An 18,439-nucleotide genomic window follows, 5' to 3' on the forward strand; every position below is an offset into this window, starting at 1 on the left:
GGAGAAAATTTGTAACCCAAAGTTTTAAAAACACATGTTAAAAATAAAAAAATTTTAGAGAAAGATAAAAAAAAATAAAATAAAATGGAGTAGTAAATCTATCAGCTTGGGAAGATTAGCAGTAAGTAAGTAAAAGAAATAACCCCATGGTTAGCAGACCTGAAGGCAGGAGCTGTGGTAAGCACTTAAAGGTATGTATGGTATGGGAGAGGATCCACAGTGTTGGAAAAGGAACCTGGAGTGTTGAAGGGTGTAGGAAAGAAGAGAGGAGGAGTAGAGCCATCTACTGGAAGTGATAAAAGAGTACAGAGCCCATGCAGAAAGAAGGGTTGGGAGCCTCTCTTAGCTGGCCTCTCCCCTTCTAACTCCCCTCCAAGCTTTCCAGTCTCTCTACTTACCTGAGTTTTTCCAGAATCTGGAGATGTGCTGGTAGGGAAATCAATGTCTTGGAAAGAAGACCGAGTGATTCGGATTACAAGGTTTTGTGGGTCTAGTATGGGCAGGGTAGAAATAACTAAAGGGGCTGGTACTTGGAGTTAGCTGAAAGAAAAGAAGGAAGGGAGGGGCAAAGGAAGCTGGAGGTGGTGGCCAACCTCTCTCTGACTTGAGTTGACATAACTTAGAAAAAGTGAACTAAACTGGGGTAGTGGGGAGTGAAGGGGAACAGGGCAGGATGCCAAAATGCTGAATTTTTGTCAAATCAAGAATTTTTAAAATTCTGGTTCTGCGGTGATATTAGAACATTTGTGGTTAAGGCATCTCAGTTCCCTTGCACAACTACCACCCATCCTTACACTGCTCCTCCTCCCCCTAGTATGTTTTAGTTTAAAAATCTAGCTGGGCTTGGAGTCAGGGTCTGAGCCCATGTTCTTTCTCACTCCAACACTTACTCTGAGTGACCAGAAAGAAGCCGTTGAAACTTTTTGTGCCTTTTTAGCTGAAAAAATGGGTTCAGTATTGGTACCATCTACCTTACAATGTTTTGAGGACCATGCACAAGGTACTGGATAAGGATGAATAAAAATCAAGAATATACGATGTCAGCTTCTTAAGGGAAAGTGATGGTTTTTTTGCTTTTGTTTTTTGTTGGAGGGGGGGCGGGGAGGGGTGTTGGTCTCTTTGTATCCCCAGCTCCTGGCAGAATACCTGGCACTCAAAAAATGATGTCTATGAATTGAATTTTATCATTTAATCAAACTACACGACTTGATGTTCTTGAATGGGGAATGTAGGGGTTCAGAAATAGTGTAAGTCATTGGCCTGGCTGCTCTCAGGAAGCTTACTGTAGCAGGAGCAACAAAATAAATACACATGACAGTGTTTGTAGGATTCTTTTAAATTGCATGTTATAAACTGTAAGTGATGTCATAGAAATCAAGAAAAGAGAGATCTCTGAGGGTTGGAAAGGTCTGGGAAGATATATGTCATGGAGGAGATAGGACTTGTAGGATTCAGACACACTGAAAGGAAAAAGTGTCCAAGACCATGAAACAGCAGGAGTTAAAAAAACATGTGAGTGGCAACCAGCACGATATTCTTTTGCTTTTACTTCCATTTTATTTTCAGTTCTGAATTCTCTCTCTCTTACCTTCTCCCTCACCCATTGAGAAGTCAAGAAAAATAAAACCTATTACAGATATGGACAGTCAAGCAAAACAAATTCTCATTACTGGTGGCCGAAAAAGAAACTATAGCATGAAATTCTCATAGAATATTGTCTAGGTAGCTCAGCTTGACTAGACTTAGAAGATACATAGGGTATTGAACATAAGAGCTGGAAGGGAGATTAGAGCTCATCTGACCCCCTCGTTTTTTTCAGATGAAGAAACAGAAGTCTAAAGACAGGCAGTGCATTGTGCAAGATCATGGTGCGATCCAGATGTTAGAAAGTAGAAGAGAAATACTTTTGGAAAGCTGGACCTTGTAAACTGGTAGGCATTGAAGATGTTTGAGCAGGTGAATGATGAGATTTGTGTTTAAGAGCGTGTCCAATGTCCCCAAAGCCCTAGTCTGAGAGTTCAGCTATAAGTCTTTTTTGTAATGAATAAGGTGAGGCAATGAGTTTAAACTAGGGTGGTGGCAGTAGAAATGGAGAACAAGGGAGGATTGTGAAAAAGATTACTAAAGAAAAATGGAGGTTTATTTGGCAAGGACGTCCTGAGTCCTAGGATGCCGGATAAATTTGTCAAATATGACCCAAAGATTTCTGCCTGGGGGTAACTAGCTGAATGTTTGTGTCATGGCCAGAAGTTGGAGTGATTCTGCCTTGGTAGAAATGCAAGCTCCATGAAGGCATCTCTTGTAGCTGTATCCCCAGTATCTAGCATAATGCCTGGCACACTGTAGGTACTTAATAAATCTCAATGACTGAGTGCAGTATTTCTATGTGGAACACAGTTGAACAATCAGGAAGAAGTATGATCATTCTCCTGTGAGAATTAAAGGTTAATGATCAACACAGAGACATTACTGGTTGGTAGGAATCCACTGACCACTAAAAGCAGAAAACATCGACATACAGAGTCAAAGGTTAAGGTCTACATTTCTAGAAACCAGAACAGGAAAACATAGAAGAGAAGGCAGTCTTACTGCCATATTTGTGGCTTTATCTGCCACTGACAGTGAGTCATTCTTGCAAATAAATATTATTTACAAGTCTGTCTGCATAACATACTTTATGCAAATCTTATGTAAGCAGTATCTCAAGAAATAACAAGTTTAGGAAGCAAAACTGAGTCTCATTAAATTGGCAATTTTGTCACATCATTTTGTGTTATGTTAACTTTGCTAGAAGTCAATGTTACATTATTTGAATGCTATCCAATAATGTTTACTGGTCTTTTCCAGTGTTTGAATATTTGCTAATGGTTACGGTTCTTTTTGTAAAATAAATATTACTAACCAATATTTCTTATTTATTAAAAAAGTTTTAGATATCTATAATAATGAGTAGATTATGAAGAATGCTACAAGTATTTTAAGAAAGTTAAAAGAAATTAGTCAACTTGTTGACAGATGTTTGTCAGTAAACAACGTATTAGTTTGTAATAATAATAAACCATACATTTGTTTTATCTTTTTTATAGAAAACCTGAAACTTTTAGTATAACCCTCACAAAAAAATTACTGTTTATTATTATGATCACTCATTGATATTTAAAAACATGTAAATAAAATATTTTTTAAAAATACAGAATAACATGATTTTGTGAATTACAATTTCTCATTCCCAAATCCTGAAGATTAATATCCATCAGGAATTTGGAAACACTATTGAAAGTACACAAATAGATAAAAAGCATTTAGCTTAAGTGCTTATTGTGTGCTAAGCTCTGCCAGGTGCTGAGGATACAAATAGAAAACTGAGACAATCCCTGCTCTCCAGGAACTTCCATTCTGATAGGGGGAGACAACACATAAGAGTTCAGAGCCAGATCTTAGTTTAACATACCAGCCCTTCCCTTGCCTTCCCCTCCCTCCAGCTCTTATCTTCTCCCCTCAATTCTTCCAGGCAGCTGTGAGCTCTCCCTTTTGGTCACTGGCATCAAGTGAGTTAAACCAAAGCTGAGGTCAGTAAGGTAGGATCCTAAGAGCACTGAGTCCTCATGTCAGGTGCCTGTCGCTGTTCGCTCTGTTGTAGTATTTGTTCTCCTAGGATAATCTCCCACCTATAGACAGGGAAAGCCTGTGTCAGCTTTCCTTCCCTTCCTAATACTGTTTTGTCTCCTCCACACTAAATCCCACATAAAAGAAAACATACATTTGTTTTCTCTGTGACTCCATCCCAGGTTTCTTCCTTTTTTCCCTACCCCAAAGTAGCCCAGCATTTAACTTAGTCTCTTTATTGTAAGAACTAACATTAACAACTCTACAGCATTAGTATGATACAGCTGATTAAGTTTTGGAACTAAAATCTGAATCCAGCTCTTTTAACTCCCAATCTAGCCTTTTCCACTTGTCTAATAAAAATTATTAAAAATCCCCCCAAGCCTGCTGGAGGTGAAAAATAAAACTAGGTTCTTGGGAAGATTAGATCCTCGAAGGCAGAAAAAGATGGCGGCTTAAGTCTTCAGTTCATCCGTCCAGTGTGTCTGTGGAGATAAATGGGAGAGTCAGAGTTGGGCCTAGGACGAGAAAAGAAGAATTAGTCTGGACCACAAAACACACTTCCTACCTCTTCAAGGTCAGATTCTACCTCTTCCAGGTTTCTAGGATATGCCTGGTGTAGACGGATCAGGTCTCCCCACAACAAAGTATTCTTACAGCTACACAAAAAAAGTAGACCAAAAGGAGAGATTTAGTGGAGAAGGAACATAGACCATTCTTCTCCTCATCTCCAAGAGCTTCTAGCTTCCAACTCACCCTGGGCAGCAGCCCTTCAGGGGCAAAAGCTGTTGAGGTTCCTCTTGAAGGAATTCTTCAGCAAGGCAAATTAGGTGAGCATTCAATGGACAGCTGGGGTGAGGACAGCAAAGGGGTCCATCCTTATCCTGCCAGTTAGACAGGAGATATGGGGTTTAATTGAATTTAAGCAAAGAATATTTTACTGTTCTCACACTACTCTACAGCTTTCCCCCTGGTCATACCTTAGAGAAGACTGCTGTCTCACCTGGACTAGCTGCTGGCAGAGAGAGCAGAAGACCTCATCTGCTTCCTTGCCTACCTCTCTCCTTCCCCTCTGAGTGAGGCCAGGTTGCAAAGGCCCAAAAGCAAGAGGCATGTGCTGGGGAGGTGGAGGGCTGAGCTCCTGCTGGAAGTCCTGTCGTAGCCAACGCAAGGTGAGGGGCAACCGATTCCAAGGTGCCACCTGCAGCATCTGGGCCAGTATTCGCAGGTGGAAAAAAAAGGTTCCCTCCTTCCTGGCTTTGCCACTTATGTGAGCCAGACGACGGGAGGACCGAGGGTGCTGCCAGGCCCACTCAAACTGAAGGGGAGAGAGATGAAGGATAAGGTGTCGTGGGTACCGAAGCTTCGACTTTTATTTCCTTCGTTCTCCAACCTGTTCCTTCTCCTCTGCCCTCCCTGCCCACCCCCTCTTGTGCCCTGACCCTTACCCGAAGGGCAGCCACGTCAGAAGGAAAACCATGGACGATAAGGACCATTTCCCTGCAGAAACCACGAGGCAGTCAGGGACACAGTGTGTGCGGGGGAGCAGGCCTACGTGCGGTCTAAGGTCCGGGGATGCCTGGGGGCTTCGGTGTAAGGGAGGGCGGACTCCGGCCGATGGACAGCCGAGGACTGCCCAGCCCTGGCTACATGGGACGCGCCTGCACCTTTCCCCAGGTCCAGTTGCCCATTGGCCTATTTCCCCGAGCCCGGCTGGAGCTTGGGAGGGTTGGGAGGGGTGGCGTCCCTGCCCGGCCCCGCCCCCTGGTGCCCGTTACCATGGTGCCTGTTACCAAGGTCCTCGCCCGCTGGTCCTCCACGCCCCTCCCTTCTTGCGCCCGGCGTTGTGCTGCCGGACTCGCCGAGAAGGGTTCACGGTAAAGCCCACGTAGACGCGGCCTCTGTATTTGGGGTTGAGACAGTAGAGGAGGTAGACCCCGAAGAATGGCTGCGTCTTCTTCACTTCCCCAGAGGCTTCCGCGGGCCCCATCGTTCCCTGTAGAGGATGGAAGCAAGATCAGGGGTAGCCGGGAGGCGGGGGAATAGCTGTCATAGCCGTGAGGTGGTTTTTCTGAAGCCTCTGACCCAGACGAGCTCGTTTACCGGCCGGGGGCTTCGTTCCTGGGAGTCGACACACTGCCTAAGGCTCAGGGCAGAGGAAATTGGGGGGGGGAACCCTCACCAGGCTACGATCGGGACGTCGAAACTGGGCCAGAAAATACCAAAAGGGGAGGGCCTTTCTGAAAAGAAGCGGGAGCCCACCCCGAGCACAGTTCAGCACCGGAACTTCCGGTGTGGTCCAATCGCAGGCTCTGATTGGCTAAAGGTTAAATGAGGGCGGAATGATGGGTCGGTGGGGGGAGGGGTAAAATGAGGGCGGAAGTGACGAACATGGAACTGGGTGGTAACGAACGAGAGGCGTCTTAAGGGCGGAAATGACCGGTATAAGATTGGGCAGAGAAAGCATGAGAAGTACCTTGAGGACGGAAATTGTACATCGGAAGGCATCTCCCAGAAGTGGCGACAGTGTGGGCGGAAGAGGCGCCGGCTCAGGGTCCTGGGACCGGCCTGAGATTCGGCAGCCGAGATGGAGCTGAGTGCCGAGTACCTTCGGGAGAAGCTACTGCGGGAATTGGAAGCGGAACACGTGGTGAGTGCGGGGGCGGGGCGGGTCCACTCCCCCCCTCACGTGAATTCTGGGCCCGAGTGGCTGGAGGGGTGGGGTGGGGAGAGAGGAGAAGCGGGGCCCGGGTCGGGGTTGGAGTATCCTCTTAACCCTTCCCGCCCCGAGCAGGAGGTGGAGGACACGACCCTCTCCCGCTGCGCTGCTAGTTTCCGAGTCCTTGTGGTCTCCTCCAAGTTCCAGGGGAAGCCGCTGCTGCAGAGACACAGGTGAGCGTGAGCCACCTGCCCCACTCCCTGGGCACGCTCCACCCCCACTTCCCACAATTCCCCGGGGCAGTGACCTGTGACCCCACCTTGGCTTTCCCTCAGGCTGGTGAACTCGTGCCTGACGGAAGAGCTGCAGCACATCCACGCGTTTGAGCAGAAGACCCTGACCCCTGAGCAGTGGGACAAGGAGCGGCAGAAATGGGGCGCCGAGCAGGGCGGGAGACCCCCACCTCCGCATTAAGACATTAAATCTCTGGTCTGTGGCTCGGCCCCTGCTGTGTTCCCTGCATATGTGTGTGTGTTTATGGGTGTGTGTTCGTCCATCTGTCCGTGTCCGTCTGTCCACCTGACTTGTTGTGGGTGGAGTCAGGACTCTGGCGTTTCTTGGCCAGGTTTAGCTCTTTTACCCTTTTTGGCGGCCCACTTCCTTTCAGAGCCTCGTTTTTCTCGTCTGTAAAATGAGAGTGTTAGTCCACACAGGGACGCCCTTAGGTCCCTTCTGGCTCTGTTTCTGTGAATCTTTGGCCGAGGTGCTGTAGGGGCTAATCTGCGGGCCAGGGGACTGTGGTGCTTTCCAAGTTGCTATGGACGAGTCATCCACGTTTCCCCTTCCAAACCATTGGGCAGGGAATTACCTCCAGCCCCAACTCCTTATTGGTTTATTTCCTCTAGCTTAAGTTACTAACTGGTGTATGGAGAAATACCCCCCCCCCCCAGCAGGGATTTCCCAGCTGTCTAGAAGGCTGAAGATTCTCACGGGAAGTTCCTTGTACCCCTGAAATCATATGTTTGGTTTCTTAATGTTGTAACAGCAGCTCTGGGAACTATGAGGTGGCCTGGAAATTTTCCTTTTGAGCCTGGAGAGGTAGAGGACCAGGCTTTTCTCACGAAATGTCCTTGAATTATGCATAACATGTTACAACTGAAGGCTGCTATGGAAACTATTCACACTAAGCTGTTATTTAAAGAGGAAACAGACCTAGAGAGAGGGAAGATTTTTTGGGAGGTTGTCATGAAGCTGGTTACAAGAGCCAGGACCCAGGTCTCCTGACTCAACAGAGATTTCTTTCCTTTGCCTTGTACTGCCATCTGGAAAAGAGAGTTTCTGCTGACTTCCACTTATCCAAGCTTCATCTTACTGTTCCATGGGCCGCCACCTCAGGTCCTAAACCACTCCCAGTTGTATAAGTTTTGTTAGCATATGATGGGGAAAAGTGTTCCAAAAAATTACCGTAATCATTGTATAATTAATAACAATCAGGCTTGCTCCTCAAGAAGAATTGAGAAAATGGACCTCCTTGCTTTGTTGGTTAGTTTTGCTGAATTCTTTCTCCCTCCTTTTTTTAATTTTTGGGAATGAAAGTAATGTAAAAATAAGAGATAGCAAATGAAATAAGATGGAAAAGGCTTTCTGAATGATCTGGGGATAAGGAAAGCTCCTGACAGAGCCAGCAGTGTGTTACATAGCACTGGAGTTAGAGTCTGAAAGACTGGGGAACCTGGGAAGATCACTTAACCTCCCTTACCCTCAGTTTCCTTATCTGTGGTTGTGAGGATTAAATGCAATAATATGTAAAACACTTTGCAACTTAAAATGCTCTATAAATGTTAATTATTACTACCACTTGGATTTTTAAAACAGCTGGTGGGCACAGTGATCACTTACCCGTGCTCTTTCTGGAAGATTCCTGACTTGGAACAACTGGGAGATACTGCTATTGTGTGTCACCAAATTTAGAAATTGATTTGGGGGGGAGGCTGGAAGGTACTTTAGAGGTTATCTAGTTCAAATCTTATTCATTTTATAGAGAAGGAAACTTAAGCCAAGGTATGGTGAAGTAAGTAACTTTACCTGAAGTCACATGGTGAGGCAATGCCAAAGTCAATCTTCAAACTCAAGTTCTGATTCCAGATGATGTGCTTTATACCAGGCCCTGTGTTATTGCTGACTGATTGATGGGAATAGGAATAAAGAGAACTAAGTACTTACTTGCTGTGTGCTGAGTCCTGGCCACAGCTGTGCTGTGAGCTGACCCTTTCCCCTTGGGATTTGAGATGAGTCCCTAACAGGACTCTTAGCATGTTACCTCATGCCAAAAGCTTTCAAATCCTCAGTGTTAACTGAATGTAAGGCTAATTGTTTGACAGTCAGCCCAGAGCTCATATGCCCCAACATACTACTTTTCAAGTCAGTCCTCTTGGGAGGTAATACATACTCTTACCATGCTAGAATGCTGGAAAGGATTCTAAGAGGCCACTAGTCCAACTGTCATTTTACAAGCAATGCTTCTCAAAATCGTGTGTGCACGCGCGCTTGCGTGCATGTTAATGCTATACACACACAAGCCTCTCACCTTGATTTTGATTTCTGGGGAAATTCTAAAATTCATTATTAAAGGGACATTTAGTGAATATCTAAAGAAAAGAAAGGAGTAATCACAAGGAACAGTGGGTCATTCCAGACTAACATTCCCTGTTCTGTCAGGCTTACTAGACTAGAGTTTACCTAGGTCTTAGCAAAGCACTTTTAAGAAATCTCCTGTGATACGTCTCATGGACAAGGAGACATATGGGCTGTAGTCAACAGCAGAAGTTCAGCCTGGCTGGTGAAGGTCCTTGAGCCCATGCTCTATGGGAATCAGTTGAAGGAAATGAAGATGTCCAGCTTGAGGAAGAGATAACCACAGGGGCTGTGGGAGAAAATAGCTGCCTTCGAGTATTTGAAGTGATGTCTTACGAAAATCTTATCAGACTTGCTCTTAGCTCTAGAGGGCTTGTACTTAGGCTTGAGGTTAGAACAAATTTCTTAACATTTAAGGCTATTCAGAAATGGACTGGACTGCCTTAGGAGGTAGTACTTCCCTTCTAGAGGTCCTGAGACAGAGGCTAGGTGGTCCTTTGTCAGTCTGTGTTGTAGAGAAGATTCATGTCTGGGTAGGGTCTGGACTAGATGGGCTTAAGATCCCTCCACCTTTGAGATTCTGTGATTCCAGTGCTCCTCTTAGGGAAGTGCTGTGAGTTTATACTCCACAGAAGGAAACCCATCTCAGTACTTTATCATTGCTTTTCATTTCTGACCAAAAATGAAATTCCTTCAACTTCCTGCCCACCTGTCTTGTTCATCAGATGTGGCTCTGAATGACTCAGCACTTGCCAGAAGTCAAACCTACCTTCAGAGCATAAGATCTACTGCCACTGAAGACATCCAGAAGACTGTCGTTGGGGCTTTAAAGGCAGCCCCTGAGGAGAATTTCCATAAATGCCTTGCAGGATAGTATAGTTAGAATAGGTGTATGGCCTCTTAGAGTGGCTATTTTGAAAGTAATTAGTCAAAGGAGTAAATTGTTAATCAGAGAGCTGGAGGTTGGTGCTGTATGGAATCAGGGAATAGGTGAAAGTAGGCTTTGCTTTACATCAGCCCTCAAATAAATTGATCATGACAGCATGGTGTGGCTGAAAAACATTGGGTTTAAGAGTCAGGACACCTGGGTTCTAGCCCTGGATCTGCTACTAATTAATATGTGACCATAAATAAGATACTTTTCCTAACTGGGTCTTAGCTGTTACATCTGTAAAATAAGGGATTAGGCTAGACGCCAGATTATCTCTCAGGTCCATGCTTCCCCTTCTGCATTTTAGGATTCTGCACCACAATTATTAGCAAGGTCACTAAAGATCTCTTCCCTTCACAAAATAGGCAGAGACTTAGGGGTAGGACTTATGGTCAAACTTTGGTTCTGGCTTGCCGAGCAGTTGACTTGTATCCTCAGAACTATAAAGTGGGGGTGCTGAAATCTAATCTGCTGTCTACACTGTGGAAATCGAACCTCAGCTTTTATGTTTTGTCCTGCCCTTAGAGTCTCCCCATCTTTGCCAAGGTGAGGCATCCCAGCCTCCCTTTAGAGAGCCACAAAGGTGCTGAGACCTTTGAAGGGCTTCAATTAGTAGAGTCTAGGAGGTATCAGAAAATAAAACCATTTTATTTTATTTTTTTTTGTTTGTAAGGCCCACCCTATCCCATAAGGTATGGGGACATGGGAGGGGGGAGAGAGGGTGCTGTCACAGGCTTATTTCAACCAGTGACTTCTGCCCATGGGGCAGGGCCCAGCCAGGTCTCGGGTACTAGGGCCAAGCTACTTCCCTGTGATTTTCTCCTCCAGCTCATCTAGGCGCTTCTGCTGCTCCTGCACTGTGGCCCGTAATTGCCGTAGCTCTTCCTCCAGCCTCGACATAGCCTCCTGGGAAGAGTTCAGATGCCTGGAGTTCAGATGCTGGGCCTTGATTCCCCCCTTTCCCTCCTTCCCCCTACAACATGCTCTCCACCATCCTTATCCCTTAATTCCCTCTTGGGCTTACATCCCCAAGGGCTGACCTCTTATCCTCTCTTGGTTTCTCCTTCGTTCTCTCATTTCCCATACCTGGCTGCCTTGCTGTACTCCTTGTTCATCCTCAACCCTTCCTGCACCCTCTTTGTCTAGGCTGGGGCTGTGTACCTGAACTCTCCTCTCCATCCCTTCCCCTTTGGAGAGCTCCTTTTACCGTGCTAGGGCCTGCAGTAGACTCTGTGGTCCCACGCTTGCGGCCACTGTCCAGCCCCCTGTTGACTCTCAGCTCCCGGCTCTTGGGGGGCACATAGCCATCCTTAAGGGACACAAGTAGGGGCCCTGCGTCCTTGCCCCCCAGCCACTCCTCTGCTGTGAGTGCAGGATCTGGTCCAGCCGTGGGTGGGTACAGGTCCTCTTGAAAAAGGTCTGACTGTGGGAGTAAGGTGCAGGGATGGTGGGGTCAAGGTGGTGTACCTCACAAAGAGTTACCATCTACTGGCTCTTGGGGGTGGTGAGAGCCTAAAGCTCATTCCAGGTACCCTGGGTGTGAAATCACTCTGATATCCTGACTATAAGACTCAGAGATACCTCCCTACCCCATTCTTAGGCAAACAGCCTTCCTCATGAAGATGCTGGACCCTCAGGACCATCTTCCCAGACCCTAATCCATGATATCTCATTATCCATCTGGGTGGAAAAGCTGATTTCCCAGGGAATGGGACCTTGATCTTCTAGGTAAAGGTATATGGGGAGGGGTAAAATCTCACCTTCCTAGGCACAGTCATAGCAATGGGCTCACACTTCCGCTCATGTAACTTGTAGAATCTGTAGGGATATTTTTTGGTGAGCAAAACTTCCTAGTGGTCAGTGCTGGCTTGAGGTAAAGAAGAAAGGGGTAACCAGGCCAAGGGATGGTCCCTCACCTGGCAATCTCACATTTGTTGACCTCCAGGCCCCGCTTGGGCATGTAGCCCATCCCTCGCTGGGACTCCTTCGAGCTGAACATGGACAAGTAGTGCAGGAACGGGGCCTCTGCTGTGATCTCAAAATAACGTATGGAGCTGTCCCCCTGGGGGTGAGAGCAGGGAGTTAAGTACCCAGAGAAATGCCACATTCCCATTCCCAAGGCCTAGGGCTTCCTCCCATAGGGTCTCTTTCCCCTGCCCCTTCCCATTTCCCTGCCCAGTCCCCAGACCCCAGTCTCCTGGCCCAGCCTAGCCACCTTGCCACAAAGGTAGACGATGTTGGTGTCAGGGTCAAAGAAGGGAAGGAGGACCCCACTGCTTGTGTCCAGTTCTTGCAGGGACAGAGGTTCCTCAAGCTTCTGCTGCAGGGACAAGAATGTAGGAGCTGGCTCAGCCATCAACCTCTGTTACGGCCAGTCCCCAAGGAGCCTCTCTTGCCATCTGGCCCCTGTGAGAGCTCCCGGAATGTGAGAGCTGAGCAACATGAGAGGTCAACTAGTCCAATTCCATCATTGTGAAGCCCACAGCAATGAAGTGACTTGATACGTGAAATCCTTAGCAGTGTTGGATTTAGAACCCAGGTCTCTGGATGCCTCTTCCCAGGCTCTGATCACTAGACTAGGCTTTCACAGTCAGAAGGTTCTTCCTAGAGTCTAACCTTCATTCCCTTTGTCGTGTCCTTGTGGCATCCCCCTCCCTCGTAGGCCTCGTGGGGGTGGAGAAGGTATTCTCTCACACTTTCAACCTGTTTCTTTCCCCCAATTTTTGTCTGGGGTGATTCACTCACCATGTCCCACAAGGCCACCTGCCTCTCACTCATTCGGCTGAAGCCCGTGGTGAGGATCTTCCCGTCTGATACAAACACTGCACGAACTGGCCGAGTCCCTTCATGAGGACGCTCTTTCTCCTGAAGGGATGTGTGACATGAGATGAGTCAAGCTTAATCTTACCCAAAGAGGAGAGACCCCAATGGTCAGAGGATAAAGGTTGGAGGTCATTGGGAAGAGAAGACTCCCCACTGAAACAGGACCCTTGCTCAACATAGGGAGGCTTTCAATGGGTGGTGGTGGGGACAAGGAAAGGAAGAAAAATCATAGCCTGTGGTTACTCACAGCTAAAACTGTGCCCTTTCGGGGGTCAATGACCCGGACCCGCTTGTCCCGGCAGGAGGTACAGAGCAGTGCTCCATCTCGGTTCCATTCCACACTGTAGATGGTGTCTGGGTGTATATCTGGGCCCAAGGTCAGCACAGCAGACCCAGTCCCCACATCCCACACTAGGATCACATTGTCACAGCCTGTGGGAAAAGGTAATGGGGGTGAGAACTGAGAGGATGCCCTCCACCCTGTGTACCATGTTGCTCCATATGGCTGTGGCCAGTCCCTAGACCCATGCCCACCTCATACCTGCACTGAGCAGCACATTTTGGGCAGTTGGGTGCCAGGCCACGATGCCCACTCGCTTGGTGTGCCCCTCTAGTGTGACCACTGGCTCCCGGAGAGGCAGGGTCAGGCCCCCATCAGGGATCTCCCAGATCTGAGAGGACAGAGAAGGAATTCTGCTTTCTGACTCCATCCTACCTTGTGACCAGCTCTCGTTGTCCTGTCTTCTGCTCTAAAGAGTGACCTGCACAGATTCACCTGACTCTACATTTCTTCTGTACTCTTCCCATCCTTGTCCCTCCGTCCTTGGACTCTGGTTCCCAGCTCCTCCCCTTTGCCTTCCTTGGCCTCAGCTTTGGGACTTCTCCTTTCTAGCCCCCCCGAACTCACCATGACCATGCAGTCTTCAGAGCCGCTGGCAATGACGTTGTCATTGTGGGGACACCAGGCAATGTCTAGGACAGGAGCTGTGTGACCACAGACAGTGGGCACATTCTTGTCTACTCGGCCAGTCTGAGAGATAGGAGGTCACAGGGAGGAGGTCAGGGTTCCCTGCAACAGACCGACCTGGAACCCAGTCTTGACCCTGTATGCCATATGACCCCTACTATGCAGTATGTCCTCCTTATTCCCCTTCCTCCCACATCTGGGCTTGAAGAAAAGAGGAAGGTGGAGGTAATCCAAAATACCAAAGGGGTGTGTGTATACAGTGTCCTTGGCCATGAAGGCATAGCAATGATAGAAGAAACAGAGCAGGTATACCTGTATATTCATGAGGGAACCAGAGAAGTGTGCCCTTAGAGGGTGGGTGGAGCCCCTTTTGCTCTCATACTGACCACAGATTATTTTGTAAAAGGAAGCTAGCTGCATGAGTTCGTGGATAATAGGTAGAAGGGAATGTCCAGATGAGGGGGGGAATCATGAAAGTAGTTGAAAGAACACTGGACGAGGTGTGAGGAGATTTAGGACCCAGTTCTGCTACTCATCAGATGTGTAGCCCAGGGGTAGTCATGTTCCCTCTCTGCTTCCTCATCTATCAAATGAAAGGGATGAACTAGAGGATTTCTAAGGTACTTTCCGGTTCTGACTTTTTAGAATCCCGGCTAGTTCCTTCCATCCCACCATATTCTTGAGATCTGTTGGAGGTGAGGAAGGGTTTTCCATTCCCTCCCTCCCTCCAAGCCTAGAAGAGTGGGGGTTGGAGAAAGGATCATCTAGTGCAGGGATAGGGAACCTGCAGTCTCAAGGCCACATGTGGCCCTCTAGGTCCTCAAGAGTGGCCCTTTAACTAAATCCAAACTTCACAGAACAAATCCCCTTAATAAAAGGATTTGTTCTCTAAAACTTGGACTCAGTCAAAAGGCTGCACCCAAGGACCTAGGCCATGTGCGTCCTCGAGGCCGAAGGTTCCCTGCCCCTGTTCTAGTGTATCTTTTTCCCTGAAGATCAGGGGCTTCTCTGTTTTCTTTGTGGGAGAGGATTTGAGAAGGGAAGCTGAACTATGGGGAGAGGGGGGAAAGAGGCTGGAGAGGCAGCTAAATCCCTGTGACTGGGGACCCTGAAGCTGGAGTAATGAGTTGTTTGGAGGAATGTCCTGAAGAGTTAGGGGTGGATGTTTATCGAAGAAGGAAAGGGCTAAGGTGTTTGAGTCCCTTAACCCGTACCCTCTAGCCTAAAGAAAGGTGTAGGAGGTTTGGAAACAAGGCCTTTCTTCCGGGGCTGCAGGCTGAGCAGGGTTTCCGGTGTGGAGAGTTGGGTGGGGGAGGCCAGGGGCTGAGCTCTCAGCACCCAAAACCACTTCCTCTTCTGTTTGTCTCCATCAGCCCATTTAAGGTAACAACCTCAGACTTTAGCCTACCCCCCATCCCCCCAGCCCAAGTTGCAGAAGCAGGGCTGAAGAGGGAGGCTGGGGCATCAGATCAGGGGGAGCAGTCCCCTTAAGCTAGGCCCTCCACCACCACCCCTTCCTAGTCCCCATTAAGTCCCTATGGGAGCCTGTGGGGCAGCAGCAGATCAGCTGACCCACAGATTATGAGATGGGAAGGGAAATGTGGGATATCTTGTTTCTGTCCCTTTGACCACATTTCTTAAGGTACTCTCTGGTGGATCTTTAGCTTTTTTCTGATCCATTGTGGAGCCTCCCTTCCCCTAGATGATGGCCCTAAAGTGAGGCCACCTGAAGAAATGGAAGAAAGTGAAAAGATGGGGAATTAGGAGACAGGGTGTAGATCTAGCTCAGCTAATAACCATGACCTTGGACAAGTCAAGTTTCCTGTTTGGGCTTTGTTTGTCTCTTCTAAGCAAGTTGGACTAGATTTCTCACCTCTCTTGAATACCTAAAATTGCAGGATTCTAAAACCCTGGGTCAGGAGCATTTCCTTACTGTCTGGGGGCTGAGGGTGCCTTTACTTCCCCATCACTTTTCCCATAGAAGGTTTACCCTTCTGGTTTCTCCTATCTCCCAGGACCTGTAGTCACCTTGGTCAGGGGCAGCACCAGAAAGGCCCCACCTCCACTGGCTTCGCAGATCAAGGCCATAAACTTGGGGTTGACAGCACAGAACCCACTATCCCAAGTGGTCTGGGAGACTCTAACATCCTCATAACACTGGTCAGCTTTGGCTGGTTGCCCAAACACATGTCGGAACTTGCTGCTTCGGACCACCTGTCGGCTCATCCTGGGGGTGGACATAAGGAGAGAGACTCAGAGGGGGTCCTGTGAGCTTCCTCCCTGCCCCAGGAAATGAGTTACAAGAGCAGCATCCTAACTGCTCTCTCTGCTTCCAGTCTTCCCTCTTCCAGACCGTGCTCCCACATCAGTTCTAAAGTTCCCATAGCATAGCATTGATTCTGTTACCTCCTGCTCCCACCTTTATTCAGAAAGTTCCCAATCAAGTCCCAGTTCCTTATCCTGGCCTTCCACAAGCTTACCTTTCTAGCCTTTATTTCCCATGACTTCCCTATATACATTCCACACTACAGAAGCCCTGGGCTGTACTCCATTCACTGGTATACTCATGCCTACCAGTGCTGTCCCTCTGCCTGACATCTCCCCAACTCTCCATCTGCACACATGGGCTGCACGATTTCTCCTTCCTCAACTCCTACATCGTGTTGCTGTCTGTGCTACTCAATTGGCATTTATGCATCATCTGGCATTTGTTAATTATCTTTTCATGTCTCATCTTCCTAACTTGACTACCCTGTATGAGAGCAGAGATGGGTTCATATTCATGCATCTTTCTACCTCTCATAGCATCTAGTACAAAAAACCCTGCACAAAAGTAGGTGATCTGTGGACTTGAATCCAAGTGACCACTGCTGGCGGATAGCCTTTGCAAGTCCCCTCCTCGCATAAGCAGACATGTTTCTAGAAATTGTCTCCCTTGGGTTGCCCCTCTTCTGGTTCCCTAGAGACCAGAGGCTCAGAGGATGCCGGTACCCACCCCAGGAGGCCATGAAGGTTAGACATAAAGGAGAGGCCAAGCTTCGTTTACATCTGATACCTGTTCCTTTTAGGCCTTCCCATGCTGGGAAAAGCTCCTCTATCACTGGATCAGACAAGGTTCAGAACCAGCTGAGGCTGAAACCTCACCAGACCTCCCCTTATCCCCCAAATCCTTGTACCACCTACTCAGCCCACAGGGGATGGACATCCAGAGGCTTCTCTCCCAAAACCCCATGTACCCCATGATCCCAGATCTCCATCCCAGACTGGCCCCTGTCCACGAGGAGGTGGTGTGACTGTTGAGTTCTGGTCTTGCCCCTCCATCCTCTCCCAGGGATGCTCTGCTTTAGCAAACGAGGCCTCACTGGGGAGGGAAGTTGAGAATTCTGGGCCTGAGCTACAAGAACCATAGCACAGGCTGGGATATAGGCAACAAAGGCAACAGGTTGTGTGGCCCTCAGAGGGCAGAAGAGTCATGGGTGGAAGGGCACTAAGGTCTGCTGCTGTCCTAGATCTTGACCCCCTTCCACCCATCCCTCTGAGTCACAGGGCAGAGGACCCAAATTGTCTGTTTCTGGCTTAGGGAAGACAAGCTCTTGACCTGAACCTGCCTAGGTGGATTTGATGGGGGTTTTTTTTGGTGGGGGAGGGAAAGGCAGGAAGCTGCTGCCCCACCCAGTCCCCCTTCCCACCCCAGGTACCCTGCACGGCCCAGAAACCACAGAAAGGGGAACTTAGGGTTTTCTTGTTTTGCTGTGAAACCTCTTCCTGTCTCCTAGTTCTGAGCGTTCTGCTTATCCTTCTGCCTTCCATGCCTCTGCCGAACACCACCCATGCTCTCGGGGATTTGTTCTCAGGCCTGCTCCCTTGGACTCTTCCAGGGGAGCTGTGAGGGGGTGGGGGTGGGGATGGAACTCAGAGTCTCACCCACAAGCTCCTCCCTTCCCATCCCCCTAACTCGACCTCTACAGTGATCCGGGGCTGGCAATGAATGCTCTTAAGACACCCCACCCACACAGACACAGAATTAGTCAAACAGGAGAGGCACACAAATTTTTGGGGTGGGGATATAACTCTGACATCTCCTCTGTCTCCACAGCCTACATTTCTCCCACACTCAAACCCACACCCACAGGTGGCTGATGGGTGGGTGGATACCCGGACCCTCCAAGCCTCCCCGTTGATGCACCCCCTCTTCTCCCTAAGTCCCTTAGCCTCACCTGATGCAAACTGAGATCCAGGGAGGCCAGGCCTGATGAGGAGGAAGGAGCTGAAGCCGGAGCCTGGGAGACACCACCCGCCCGGCAAAGGATGCTCCTGTCAAGACAATGAATGAGAAGCAGACGGCTTAGCCCGGCCCCTTTAAGAACGGCAGCACCCCTTTGGGGAGGGAAGGGGGCAGGGCTATTAAGTGGGACACGCCCACTACTCTTCCTTTAACTGTCTTCAGGTCTCGGTTCCCCTCCATCCTGCTCCAGGCAAAATTCACCAGCAGAGTGAAAGAGATGGAGAGAGGAGACAATCGTGTGTGAACCCTTTTAAGGACAGGTCTGCTGGGAACGGGGCCGCTCCCTCCGTTCCTTTTCGGTGGGGCTGGTCAGGGATGCTCAGTCCTAGTACCAATGATCCTCCATCCAGGGCTTGAAGGGACCTTAGAGGAATCCCCTCATTTTACCTATGAGGGAACTGAAGCCCAGTGATGCTGGGTGACTCGTCCAAGGCTGTGCAGGTAACGGGCCTCGACATGAGCTAGAAGTAGAATTTAGACCCAAGTACTCTAAAAACCCCGGGCTCATTCTACTTCACCACGCTGCCTCCCGAT

The 18,439-nt window shown here is 48.5% G+C and overlaps 4 protein-coding genes across 7 annotated transcripts in view; 1 reads left to right on the forward strand and 3 right to left on the reverse strand.

Moving 5' to 3' along the window:
* The window catches only part of LOC114043725 (sulfotransferase 1A1-like), a 13,125-nt gene extending 12,580 nt beyond the window's left edge, over positions 1-545 (reverse strand). For both annotated transcript variants that reach the window (XM_027862846.1, XM_027862844.1), the window contains exon 1: positions 399-545. The gene's annotated coding sequence lies outside the window, so the exon portion shown is untranslated. The remainder of the gene's footprint in view (positions 1-398) is intronic.
* Positions 546-2,660: 2,115 nt separating this feature from the next.
* On the reverse strand, positions 2,661-6,136 carry SLX1A (SLX1 homolog A, structure-specific endonuclease subunit). The gene is given in 9 exon segments (XM_027863021.1): positions 2,661-4,091; positions 4,175-4,265; positions 4,363-4,490; positions 4,610-4,924; positions 5,055-5,106; positions 5,400-5,602; positions 5,789-5,887; positions 5,889-5,918; positions 5,920-6,136. Coding segments are annotated over 9 exon segments (1,143 nt in total). The 5' UTR covers positions 6,115-6,136; the 3' UTR covers positions 2,661-4,061.
* Positions 6,137-6,163: 27 nt separating this feature from the next.
* BOLA2B (bolA family member 2B) lies at positions 6,164-8,487 on the forward strand. Of its 2 annotated transcripts, none has more exons than XM_027863022.1 (3): positions 6,164-6,256; positions 6,401-6,498; positions 6,601-8,487. In XM_027863022.1, the coding sequence occupies exons 1-3, from the start codon at positions 6,194-6,196 to the stop codon at positions 6,737-6,739; spliced, it is 300 nt and encodes a 99-aa protein (XP_027718823.1). In that variant the 5' UTR covers positions 6,164-6,193; the 3' UTR covers positions 6,740-8,487. The 2 variants fall into 2 exon arrangements, with proteins under 2 accessions (XP_027718823.1, XP_027718824.1); XM_027863023.1 differs by having other exon boundaries at positions 6,186-6,256; positions 6,439-6,498; positions 6,601-6,740.
* A 1,970-nt stretch (positions 8,488-10,457) lies between these two features.
* On the reverse strand, positions 10,458-17,954 carry CORO1A (coronin 1A). Of its 2 annotated transcripts, none has more exons than XM_027863020.1 (11): positions 17,838-17,954; positions 15,649-15,847; positions 13,561-13,683; positions 13,195-13,324; positions 12,901-13,085; positions 12,576-12,695; positions 12,046-12,147; positions 11,747-11,892; positions 11,591-11,648; positions 11,038-11,253; positions 10,458-10,736 (listed from the first exon to the last, which is right to left on the reverse strand). In XM_027863020.1, exons 2-11 carry the CDS (start codon positions 15,844-15,846, stop codon positions 10,632-10,634), a joined length of 1,383 nt encoding a protein of 460 aa, XP_027718821.1. In that variant the 5' UTR covers position 15,847; positions 17,838-17,954; the 3' UTR covers positions 10,458-10,631. The 2 variants fall into 2 exon arrangements, with proteins under 2 accessions (XP_027718821.1, XP_027718820.1); XM_027863019.1 differs by having other exon boundaries at positions 12,046-12,150; positions 17,838-17,953.
* Between the last annotated feature and the right edge of the window lie 485 nt (positions 17,955-18,439).

This window comes from Vombatus ursinus, unplaced genomic scaffold (assembly GCF_900497805.2).
Source record: "Vombatus ursinus unplaced genomic scaffold, bare-nosed wombat genome assembly UNPS02014770.1, whole genome shotgun sequence".
Lineage (NCBI taxonomy): Eukaryota > Metazoa > Chordata > Mammalia > Diprotodontia > Vombatidae > Vombatus > Vombatus ursinus.